Genomic DNA, 13,332 nt, shown 5'->3' on the forward strand with positions numbered 1-13,332 from the left:
TGGCTGGAACGGTTTCCGTAGCTACTCAGGTCGCAAGCGATCTGGTGATGTCCTCACCGACCTCTGGAACCACTTCTCAAAATTCACGACGCGTATGGGGTGACTGCCGGACTAAGCAACAACGACGACGATTCAGCACTTTCGAACGATGAACCATTCAAAACGGCATCATCTCGTTACTATGCTCATCAACAAAAAAGGACTATGCTCCTTCGAAGATAAACGTTACTCCACCGATGGTATACACACACTCGCACATGGACGACAGACATAAAAAGGTGAGTGAAACCGAAACCCGAGTAGAAGGAGACAATCTCGATCACAAAGTGAGCCAGAACCCTCATAACCCAGAAGTAAATAAACCATGGGGGATATCTCACTCTTTTATGACGCAGTGATGAAAGTGAGCCAGAAACCCCAATTTCATCTACTACTGTTAGCAGTTGAGTATCCGTTATAAAGACTGAAGTACACCGTGATTCAGAAATATAGTTAAAATATGTAAGTGCTGCTTTTATATATTCTATATTCACGCAAATTTGTGTATTTACGTAGAGTGTTAAAATTATTGTAAAATAAATATATTTCACGATTTGTACTGTAATGATATGGAAGGTTGTAATCTATATTGCAAAATAATCATTTAGCAAATTTTACTTGCGTAAGTCAACCTGACTTACTGAATTTATTTTCCATAAAACTGGGTTATTTAAAGATCTTAAGATCTCTTTCTCATATATATATAAATATATATATATATATATATATATATATATATATCATAACCTATCTGCACCTTGGCGTATCGAGGAGATATTTCTGTGCCTCGGGTCTGTGAATTTCATTGGATGCAGCGACTTACAATTTATCCTTTTAAAGTTAATTACCTCCACCATTTCCTCCGATGTACAATGCATCGCTTTTAAATGCTATTGGTTAGTTGGCATTACATACTACGGGAGGCAACTCACGATATCCAATTGATGTTCCTAGAACAAAGTACTAAAGTATCTGTTCCATTGTCCACAGTGTAGATAGGGTTAACATATCGGAACCTTGGCTAGCGAAAATGGTAAGCACAACAGATCTTACTTTTCATTAGTTGTTATGCATACCAAGTCGACCCAATCATGTCAAGCATCAAACTTAAACAAAGAAAACGTGTATTTTGAGAAAAGGATAATAAAAAAATCACTGAATAAGATCACCACAGAATCGTCATAGGTAAACGAAGTTGTTTTGCCCACCCCACCCCGTTAATTCAATATCCAACCTAGGGATTATTATATCCTGTGTTATCCACAAATATAATTTTGAATGTGGAGAGAACTGAACAAAAACAATATATTCTTGCTGAAGTTATGCAATTTATTACGTATAGTTTCTCTATCCTACATGGTTGCCCATTCTCTCTCTCTCTCTCTCTCTCTCCTGGTGCGTGATCCCCAACGTACGCAACCCTCTACTTTCTATGTTTATGACCTATGCCCTAAATATCTGCATCAGAATCTGATCCACGAGCAACTACTGGTCAAGTCATGAAAGGCTTCTTTAGCTCAGATGAAAAAATTCAATAATTTTATTATCCATGTCGGTCTTCCTCAGAGTATCCATGGTTTTCCTTATTGCAAGTTCTTCTCGAATGACACTTATGGCTGCATCACCATGTATATCTTTCAAAAATGCAGAAAATACGCTAAACGAATGTTCAGCTTTCAATTTGTATCTCTCGTGAAAAACACCCTTGACTTTTTGGGTAACTAATGCTTCGATATCAGATAATTCTTCATGTGTCCTGAACCAGTTAAGTAAAGAAAGTTGCAGAGATCGGTCCTCTGTCGAAAGCAAGAATGTGCGAAATTCAATTTTTTCAAATGGCCGATTTTCTTTAAAATATTGCCCAAACTTCTGCACGTAATCTTCCTCTAATTTACTTCCTGATTCTTTCAAGGCTGCTTCAAATGTGTTCTTGAAAGAGTCCTCAATGCTTTTTATAAGCACTTTTACATCCCTAGTACCATCATTTCTCAAGGAAGAATGAAAATACTCCCACTGCTTTGTAAGCTCCTTCTCCTCCTCCTTTGAGAAAGCACAATACCAATTTTTCTTCTTATTTATATATTCTCTATATTCGTTTTTGAATCGGCCTTCTCCGGTGTCCACTATTAGGGTTTTAAAAGTTTTGACGACCTTTTCTTGGTTAATATCTTTCGAGAGAAATGCAGTGATGGTGTCGAAAGCAGCACTCGATAATCCAGCTTTCGTTAGATTTTCAAGGGCCTTGGCATCATCACCTAATGCCTTTTTAACATCCACATCATTTAGCCATTGAGGATTGTCACCCCACCATTCTTTGAAGACGACATTACATTTAATGTGGTATTTTTCGAAGAGTTCAGTACACTTTTTAGACAGATAGTCCATACAAGACAAAGCGTCTGATCTCGCATGGCTAGTACATGGACTATACTTCGTATAGAGAACGATTTCACATGGGCTGTTACGTCTGCTACATTCCTCAAGATATTGAATATTTAAACGTTTTTCAAGCAAAAACTGTTCCGCATGTTGAACGTTAAAACTTGCTTCAACGTCAGCATCTTTAAGTTCCAAGGGCTTCATGTCTGCACCCAGTGGGGGAGGACGAGGGTCCGTCTTCCTGATATCACTCACAGACATAAGCGATACTTCATTTGTATTTATTGTGTCTCCATTCTTCAGGCCAACAATAGCATATTGTCCCCCAAGCTCACGATTTTCTGAAATGCCCACGGATGACAACATTTTTTTCACATCACCTTTAATAACGTCATTGGCTCTAATAATTCTAGTGTCACTAACAGAATGTAAGTATTTTACGTCATCATTGGCTATGGAGATAGTTTTTTCTCTGATATCACTACAACTTTTCTTCAGGTCACGTACACCGATCATGCGCTTGCATCTAGTAATTCGCGTGTTATCTTTGTCGTTACTTTTTGCCAATTTAATATTTTTCTGTGCTTTTACTGCTAAGCTGACGACTATTTGTTTTAATTTCGATTTTACTGCTTTGCCAATGTCCACCAGTTTTTTGGATATACTATGTAAGAGCGATTGGCTGGCCTTACTTGCTGACATTACTAAGTGTGATACTGATGCCTTATATCCTGAAGATTTTCTTAACATATTCAACCTCTTCAGATTAGTATTCAAGGACAACGATATGAACTTTCCTGATCGTAAAGCGAAGTGAAGTTTTTTCCATGATCGAGTTAGTACAATCCTAGACGCGAATGGTATATTTTTTATGGCCCTGACGGAGGACTTTAAAATATTTTTCCACGATAAGATGGACTTTTTTACCTGTTGTTTTATTGTCCAAGCAAGACCATTTTTAAGTACTGTTTTCACACCAACTTTGATGGCGTTAACATTAACTTGTATCGATGTTTTTATAGCATTTGCCACTGCTTTTATTCCAGCTTTTACGCCAAGTTTGATTCCTGTCTTCATTCCGTACGCAGCAGCAGCAGCCGTGCCAGCTGTCAAAACGACCACAACGTCGATTGCTATATCTAGTAAAGCGGACTGCAATGCTTCCAATGCGACTTCGTCACAGCCTTTTCCTGCATAAACACTAGCTCGAATTGTATTATAAATACTTGAAAATATCGGTATATAACTAATAATTTCGGCTGCCTTTTCTTCAGATCTATCATAACAATGAGCACATCTTAGGAGGTTTCTGTCGTTGTTCACGTCTTCTGTTGTTAGCCAAGTCCACATTTGAGTACTGGTGTCATCTGTATAATATATCCTCAAAGCATTGGAATAGAAATCCAAAACCTTTGACTGATCCTTGAACAGGGACTGGATTCGACCGCTAGACCTTGTCCATTGTTGGTAACGTTCAAATGCATATCGTGTTTCTAAGACAACAGGGGCTCCGTTATACCAACTATTTCTTAAACTCAATGCCTTTCCTGTCTCCACGTTTACAATGTGGTTCTCAATCCAAAACCATAACTGTTTGGAAGGTGCATTTGTGTCAACTGTTCTCCTTCCAATTTGATCATATCCTTCATGCGTCAACAACGGACAAGGATCTTCTTCACTTTTTACAAAAAAGAGATCGGGATTGTCCATTGTTGCACAATGAAGGAGGTCTAAGTTTTTTAAGCCGTCATCCTTGCTCACAAAATACCATTGTTGGCTCGGCCCACCATGTGAATGGGCATAAATAATTACATTTCCGTGTGAAACTGCTAAATCAGCAACATAGTTATTAGCCTTTGACCTTATAAAATTCATTTCTCGCACCCAATTTTGTGTGATAAAATTGCCTTTGTCTCTCAGTATAATCTTCGCTCCTGAATTGACGTTTTCCATGTCCAGTGCCAAACCAGTATTTGCACTGATCAGCTTATCTCCGCTCCAAAACCATACCTGACTGGATATCAGATCTTGAGATACTGGGCGTGTTCGAACTTCCTCATTTTTTCCAAATCCAGTAAGCAGTTCGCATGGAGCTCTCCTATTTTGGATAAATGTCAAACAAACTACTTTTTCAAAATTAGAAAATGAATCGTCGAAAAGCACAAATGACCACCTTTGGTTTGGGCCTCCATGTTTCGAACAATATGAGATTGGTATGCGCGGCGTCGCCCGTATTGCATCAAGGACACAATTTGCATCAACTTTGGACACTATAAAGTAACCGTCTTTCACCCATTTTTGAGATTTCACAAACGCAAAATGATCATTTAGAATCACTTGCGATCGCATGGCATAATCAATATCCAGTGCTAGAGAGGTTGCAGAATTGACAATTGACTCACCATGCATGTACCACAGTTGGTGACTGATATTTTCCTCACTGAAGTGTATGAATTCGGGGGGCTGCCCTTTTTGGCGAGCCGTCAAAATATGACATGGTACGTCATCGTTTAGAATGAAAAACAGCTCAGTTGGAGCTGACTCATCCATTGGACAGAACAAATGATCTATATCTTCCAAAGAAGAGACAACCTCGTAAAACTTCCACTTTTGAGCTCTACTTTGATGATATGTTGTGATATACAGCAATCCATTTTCCTCTGGGTTCATTGTTACTGCATTTAAACTGTCATTTAGTGCATGGATAAAATTTTGGTAGTGATGATATTCCCAGAACTGCCCATTCAATGCACTTCGCGACGACTGAATCACGATTATGCCATTTTCAATCGATAAGTAAAGTCCTGTTTTATGATGAACTAGTCTCGTTGCATTCCAATACCATATCTGGTTTTCCATCAGGTCATGGACAAGTGGTTTTACTGACACCGCTGTATTCTCAATAGAACCTGTTAGGAACTCGCAAGGTTGAAGTTCGTTCCTGATAAAGTAAAAACATGTCACATTTTCAAAGTTTTCCATTGGAATCCATTCCCACTGTTGTGATAATATTCCGGCGTCGCAATTGGACAGCTGTAAGGGCACGATGCTTTGGGCAAATCCAAGGCAGATATCTCTGTTATGCTCAGATAAGATTCGATTTTCTCTTGTAAACCACTTCTGATCCATCTTAAAAGCATTTCTGTGCCAAAGATCAACTTTTCTATTTGGCAATGCTTTAAGAGCAAGACCACTTCCTACATTTATAATGTTATTATTATCTTGATACCAAAGCTGCTTTTCAACTGATCCACTGTCTAAATGCTGAAATTTCGGATATTCGCTTTCGTCTGTAGCAGTCAACAGGACACATGGATATTGCATGTTTTTCAAGAAAAAGAACTCTTGTTTTTCAGAACTTTTATCTGGACACTCAAGCATCTCCGGGTTTTGTAATGACTCCCCTGTCCGTATAAATGTCCATTGTTGATTGGGTAAGTAAGATGGGTTTTCTAATTTGATAGCTCCCTCACTTATAGGGTCAACCTCCCACGTATGTCTACTGATAAGACGTCTTCCTTGTACCATATTATATTTTGACTTCACCCAGGTTGCGTTAGCTTCAGAACGGAGAACAAGGTAACGGTCTGATTCAGAGACTGAGAGCATTAAACCTGTTCTGGCGTGAATCAAATTACTCTCTTCCCAAAACCAGATCTGATCTTCTATCCTTTCGTCTGACAAAGGCTCTACCATAACTCGCCTAAGATTCCCTTTTCCAGTCAAATACTGACATGGGAAAAGGTTACTGCGTATGAAATAGGTACACACCAACCGATCCATGTTCTCTTCGAGATTGTTCAGTTTTAAAAGTTCGAATTTGTCCTCCGTCAATGTGTTTGTTGTGTCGTCTGTTGCTAGGGAAATGGTATCGTCTATGTTTAAAATGGCTTTGAGTCTTAATGTGTCCACTCCAGTCTGTACAAAGAAAGTATTTGAGCGAAACTCTATATGGGAAATTTCCTGAATCAAAGAATCTTTCTGCATCATTAAGATCTCCGAATTATGATCACTACTGTGATGGATGAGGTACATTCGAGTACCTACATTCACAAGTGTCCCTTCTTTCCACCACCATAATTGATCGGCCATGATACTGTCAGCAAAAGGAATGAAAATTGGCGGTTCATTAGCCCTTACACTTGTTAGTACAACGCAAGGAAACTTATCGTTTGTTATCAAGAACACTTCTTCATCATCAGGATTGTCACAATGCAGAATTGATGAATTGAGTTCGAGGTCCTTTTGGAACAGCATGGACCAAACTTGAGTGTCCTCGTTATTCCTGTCACGAAGGCTGACTGTTCCGTCGGGTTGCTTCTCAACATGCATGCTTAAATTGTTAAAAGGGGATAGTCGCTTTTGGTTGAATACCCAGTCCTTCACGAAGTTATTTCCCTCGCCGTCACTTACAAGGGTTACATCATCACTATTTGAAACAGAGAGGTACTTGCCGCTTATAAGCCCCTTAATCTGACTGCCATCCCAATACCAAAGTTGTGAATTCATAACTTTAGGGTACATCGGCATAGCAATGACACGGTCTGACCGATCTAAGTGTGTCAAAAAGAAACAATTTTTGTCATCATTTCGAAGAAAAAAAGGACAAAATAAATCTTTTATTTCAGTGTGCTCTGAGACAGGTATAATGTCCCATTCCTTGTAAGCATCATCGCCCTTATCGCAGAATAATCCAATTAAATCAAAGTTTGGTTCGTACAGTCCAATCTCACAACTTTCATATTGTTTGGATATTATTCGATTTTCATTTACAACCCACTCATGGAACGACTCAGATGCATTGAATTGATCTGTGGCAATAAGTTCTAGACGAGGACTTCCCGAATTTATAAAAGAAAGGACTAATTGAGAGTTTTCGTGCATTATAACATTCTTCGTTATCGTCCATATAAATTTTTCAACCTTCTGAGTAGCGAAGTACTCGAAGTCTGGAAAATATGTCTGCGATACCGTGAGAAATTTACAAGTAGTAGCTTTATTTCTAATAAAATAGCGCTTAGTTGTTTCATCATCATATCCACCATAATCAAAAAATTCATTATCTTCAAAGAGATCTTGAAAGGGTCTGTAGTCATCACAACTTTTCCTGATATCATTATCAATGACAGCTCGGCGCTCTGAGACCAACCACTCACTCGTATGCACATCAGTTGCTTGGGACTGCATTGTTAAAAGCAGCTTTGAGTCAAATGTCAATATTTCGTGACCAATCAGAAGCCATAGTTGATTCTCGTCCATATCCACGCGGCGTTGGACTAAACCATGTGTCAGTCCAATAGCAGAAAATATAATTTCAATTTCTGAAGTTAGGGCCAGTCCTGTACTGGCGTGTATTAAATAATTTTCGCTGTAATACCACAATCCTGCCCCTTGATCCATCTGTTCCATTTCTGGTGTTGTCAGGATGAGAGTATTATTGTTTGCTTCATCCACTATCAAAAGTTCACAAGGAGAATTGGCATTGGATAAGATGTAAAAGCAGGAAATGCGTTCAAGATCATTTCGTGCGCTTTCCAAAGCAACGTAAGTCCAAGTCATATTCATCTCGTGTTCATCCTGGCACATGTTTTGATCTGCATTTTTTATATCATCCATTGAATACAAATAGTATTCAAAGTCAACATCGTTATCTTTATATTCCATAGCATAGCTGTACTCCTGACTTGTGTTCATTGGTTTACATACTTCCTTTTGTAATAATGTAATGTGCAAAGAATCGTGCCATACACGGCTTTTCGTAGACTTTTCAAGCACCGTAGTTCGGTTCAAGTCAAATAATTCTAATCCGCTTTTCGTTAAATGTAGAGCCAGGCCGGATCCCTTGTTGATGAGGTGGTCATTCGATATCCTCCAAAGTTGCCACGAAATATCCCTGTCATACACCTCCTGGTAAGTCAGATGCTCCTTCTGATCGGTTAATGTAAGTACTTTGCATGCATGTGCACTACTGTTCGATTTGAGGAAAAAAAACTTGTGTGAATCAATGCTGTCGCATTCAGCCTGCCAATGTATTCTTTGATATTCCTCTTTGGGTACAACCAAAATTTCAACCAAGGGGTGCGAATCACTGCAGTACACGGATACATATCCATTGTGAATATCCAGTTTGCAATTGGTTTTTCCGATATGTACTAATCTATTTTTATTGCTGATCTCCCAACTTTGTGACTCTGCATCCCAGATGGGTTCCTCGAGCATCATAACGTTCTGAAAATATCCAGAAAATGTATCTACAGACACAGCACGACTAGTCTCTGAATTTATTAAGTGTTTTAATTCATATTTCCATTCCTGCTCCTGTTGATTTAAAAACCTTTTGAAAATCGAGAAGTTACTGTCTTTAGAACTTGTCATTACGAAGCAAGGATTTGAACTCAGGTACATAATGTAATGTTCTACAGTGCCTGCAGCGCGTTTCGTACGCATCGGCATGCCAGTAGATTCTGTCGAATAGTCTTTTTCAAACAGGTCTTGATAAGCGTTTAGAGTCTCTGACCTGAGTGATTTGATAGAAACTTCTGTTGTGTGATTACGTTTCACCATTGTGCTATTTTCTGGGCTCAACTGAGATTTTAAAATGTTGAGAGCACTCGTAATTGTATTCTTTGTTTGTAGACTCTTCTGAGATTTTAATTTCTTTTGATCATATTGTAGTGGTGTTTGCAAAGCGTCAATGTTTGCGGTCAGTCCACGATTTTCAGTCTCTGGTGGATCCTCCGTTCCTGAATCAAAAAGTTTAATTTCTTCCACTGCTGATTCATATGCGTATTGCAACATATCTTCCAGTTCAGTCTCATTTCCGATCATGTAGTTACTAGCGAAAGCATTGAAGATACCATTAATCTCTCCTGTATTAAACAAATTTAGTGTCAAAAGGTCCAGGACACTACTTGTTAGGTTTGATAAAACGTCACGATCATACTTTTCAACAGGACCAGATTCCTGCTCTCGGGTGGAACTTTTCTCCATATCATGTTCAGCATCATTTAATAAACGTATTGCATCATCGAATTCAGCCAAAACCTTGAGAAGATGGATCGTCGTCTTAAAACCTAAATGATCGACAAGTTCTTTAGCTCTCTTCTCCATCTGAGCATCGCATTCAGCGATGTAAAATAGGACAGAGGATATTAAAATGTAGACAAAGCTAAAAGTAGGATTGTCTCTCCAAAAATGGTACGCTGCCTTTTCGTCATTTGATTCACAATCCATAAGCCAAGCGTTTACATTTTCAACAATTGATGCATTTCTCTCTTTAACACGGTTGCCAAGTGACCGTAATGCACCCAGAACCTTCCTCAGCTGCCGAGATATACTTCCAGTCGACGTGCCTTTTCCACTGCTCCATTCTGTAGCGTCAGGGATCCTTGTAGATGATGCTTTCATTTCGTCTATGTTGAGGAGAAGAACTACGTTGAATTCCTGTAGTAGGAGGAGACAGCACCAAACAACGACCAATCGTTTGTTCCTCTTTGACGACATCTCTGTAAGACAGATTTCAACATGTGATCTTAAGTAATACACAAAACAGTCATTTACAGATTGGAATCACATTGTCAAGGGCAGTATATTAAACAGTCTGGCCACTGATTCGTACGAGTAATCATTATTAATAACATTTTTCTAATTGATTTTTTATCATTATAATAATAGCAATTATTCAGAAGACTGCTTGAAAATAGTTTGTCTAAATTTTATATTTGTTACTTAATATTTTAGCTTTCTCAAGCTACTCTTCAACTAAACAAACATTTGTCACTCTTTAGTGCCCTGTATCATTACTGAAATTTATAATGTTTTCATTTTTACTTCACGTTAATGGCATATATTTTTCCGAATCTATACATGATTTGTTGACAAAATTAATTATTTTAAAACATCTATGTATGTAAGTAATGACAGTGTTGGAACAGTAACATCGTGCTGTTTAAAACATACTACTAAAACAAGTGGAGATGATAAATTCTATATTTGCAATTCTACAAAATCACTAAACTAAATAGAGAAAGGAATATCAGTTATCAACATATTAAAAATTGTTTATTTAGCCTTACTGTGGAAGACTGAAAGTCTATTATATGTGGCAGAACAATTAGTTAAGGATAATTTTTAAAACAAGTTTTAGCAAAATAGGAAAAGGGAAATGAAGGACACAATCAGAACTAGATAGAACGAATGATGGAAAATAGAAAAGAAATATATGCCGATATCAACCAACCACACAATAAAGGGAGCCGGATACATATAGCAAATGTTCATAGTCTACGATTTGATTGATTTAAGTGAACGTTTCTCTGCCGATAATCCCATTACTCCCATAGTAATTCATAGAGCTCGGACACTTTAACAAATGTCGTAACTTTCGAAAACTTAATTAAACATGCCAGACATTATGAATTTTCAGTAACTGATTTTAAGTCACTGTTGTGCCTAAATGTACCTTTTATAAACAAAATGAGCAGCCCATAGCATCCAGTTAGATTTAGTGCTTGTGAGTGACATTTTGTGAGCCAATTTCCATGTTTATATACTTATTTTTTAACGTGCATACATACTTAGGATGCCTAAAGAGTGTTGTTGTTGTCCTCACTTAACAAGAGACATGTTTAATTATTAGGTCATGTTAAGAAGCAAACGTCCTTACTGCATAGATGAATTCAACGTATTCAAAGCTTCAAGCAAGTCGTAAATTTCACAGTTGGAGAATAGCTACATGTATATACTATGAGGCCAGTATGATAGCTATGGGAATTAATGATTATAGGGATCCATTATGGAGTCTTTGGGAATTTAACATTACGGATGACGCTAGAGAGTATATGGAAATTTTAACATTGTGGACTGGTATGGAGAAATGGAAATTTAACATTACAGTTCAGCTGGTATGAAGCATATGGTAATTCAACATTGTATGTTACCACTATGGAGACTATTGGAAATTAACTTTATGATCTGTCTGGTATGGAGTCTATTGGAAGTTAACATGTTTTGTAGTCTATAGGAATCAAAAATTATATGGAGGCCACTATGAAATCTAATGGAATTAGCGTTAAAGGCTTCCATAACGCTACGGATAACCCAATGGAATCTAATGGAATTAGCGTTAAAGGCTTCCATAACACTACGGATAACACTATGAGATGCTATTAAGTCTATGGCAATTTAACATTGTATGAAACCTATAGGAATAGTTAAAGCTACGTATGACCTTAATGGGTCTGTGTGACTGTAATGTTGTGGAATGTTATTGAGTCTATAGAAATTGAACAGTATAGCTGGTTTGGAATGTATGATATGGTAATTTACATTTTAAGGGGTCCACTACGTGTCTATGAGAATTCAACACTACAGGTGATACTGTGGAGTCCATATAAAATTAATCATTTGGGATGCTAAACAACCTATGTGAGTTTAACATTACCACAAAATCTGGGACGTTAAGAAGGCTATTGGGATTCAACATTGAAGGGCGGAGGGAGTTATGTAGCACTATGGATCACTATTAAGATTTATCACGAAGGGACTGTATGACCCACTAGTGAAATTTATCTCTATTGGTCACTATGACCCCTATGTGAACCTGACATGCTTTATAGGAATTATGTACTGTGGGACACTATAAACTTCAATACACATTGAGCATTACAAGGGGAAGGAGCAAAGAACCACACATCTAATGATATACACTGACTGATTCTTACAATCCAAAAGTAAATTTCATGTCAGAAGAAGTTTAATATGCAATTCTTTCTGAATCTGAAATGCGCTGATCCGTGTAAAAAAAAAAACAGTGAAACAGCTTCACAGCCAGCAAGGTCAGACAGCGGCGTGAGAAGCAGTTTTCGTAAACTTTGAGGAAGTTACACTTTTTGTTTGTGCTTTTAAAAAACAACAGCATACAATGTTCTACTACTTGACTGTTTAATGGAAAGAGGAAAGCAGCTTTGCTCTTCGCTTTGTTACAAATATATTGGTGGGTTTATATTTTCAAGAATAGAATGGTCTTGATTCTTACTGCAGAAAAAGTGTGATAATTGTTGATTTTGTTCACACCATCACTATTTCAGAAATTTAAAAAGAAAAAAATGAAGATTAGTAAATGAATGGATGAAATAACAAAGCATATCACGATAGCCCTTTTTGTGAGTTTGCCGTTGGGGGTCTTATAGCCACCTGTGGAAATTAACAAGGGGTCGATATTGCATTTTATGGGAAATTAACATTACTGATGTCACTGATGTCATAAGGGAACTTTGACATTTCTGATGTCACTGTGGACTTGTATGGGATTTTAACACTTATAGGTCAGTATGGGGGACGTATGGGACTTGAGCATGATGGAAATGTATATACCCCTAGAGGAATTTAAAATAAGCGGCTTACAGTTAATGCAATGCCTTTAAATGTCACAATGTGACATTTACCGATGAAATGTCACAATGTTACATTTACCGATTAAATATCAAAATGTGACATTTACCAATGACTCTGAAAGCTGAGTTACCATTACATGAAAATATTTCTGAATCTACTTTTATCGTAAACTTTAATGTCAAAACTGTAACTGTAAATCTCACAAATTGTGACAATTGCTGTTCAGAAAGTACAACTTTATCGGTAAATCTCATATTGTTACAGATAAACAGTGTTATCATATCAGTTTCTTCGCAGAGATCATGCAATCAATTTATTCAGTAGAACGTAAATAGTGTTTTTGCTCATTCGATACCCTATAAGTACCTGGACACCAGTTCTCGCCGTTAACCCTCATGATAAGTTATCCCCAACGCAACCCACCGAGATTTGGTTTCTTTTTTTTTTGTTTTGAAGGGTTGGTAGAGAAGTAAATATACACGTGTTATGAGTGTGCCAAACATGGGAGTTAGAATCTCA

The 13,332-nt window shown here is 37.6% G+C and overlaps 1 protein-coding gene across 2 annotated transcripts in view; it reads right to left on the reverse strand.

Annotated features, from left to right (window-relative positions):
* Window positions 1–1,347: 1,347 nt before the first annotated feature.
* LOC149803084 (uncharacterized) overlaps window positions 1,348–13,332 on the reverse strand; it is a 44,734-nt gene continuing 32,749 nt past the window's right edge. Inside the window, exon 2 of one of the 2 annotated variants that reach the window (XM_089952669.1) lies at window positions 1,348–9,923. In XM_089952669.1, the coding sequence (XP_089808795.1) occupies window positions 1,552–9,921 (8,370 nt within the window). In that variant the 5' untranslated portion in view covers window positions 9,922–9,923 and the 3' untranslated portion in view covers window positions 1,348–1,551. Of the gene's footprint in view, window positions 9,950–13,332 lie in introns of both variants that reach the window. The other variant, XM_089952670.1, reaches the window with a different exon arrangement.

The sequence above is a fragment of the Sinohyriopsis cumingii genome, chromosome 3 (genome assembly GCF_028554795.1).
Source record: "Sinohyriopsis cumingii isolate HCF-2022 chromosome 3, ASM2855479v2, whole genome shotgun sequence".
Classification (NCBI taxonomy): Eukaryota; Metazoa; Mollusca; class Bivalvia; order Unionida; family Unionidae; genus Sinohyriopsis; species Sinohyriopsis cumingii.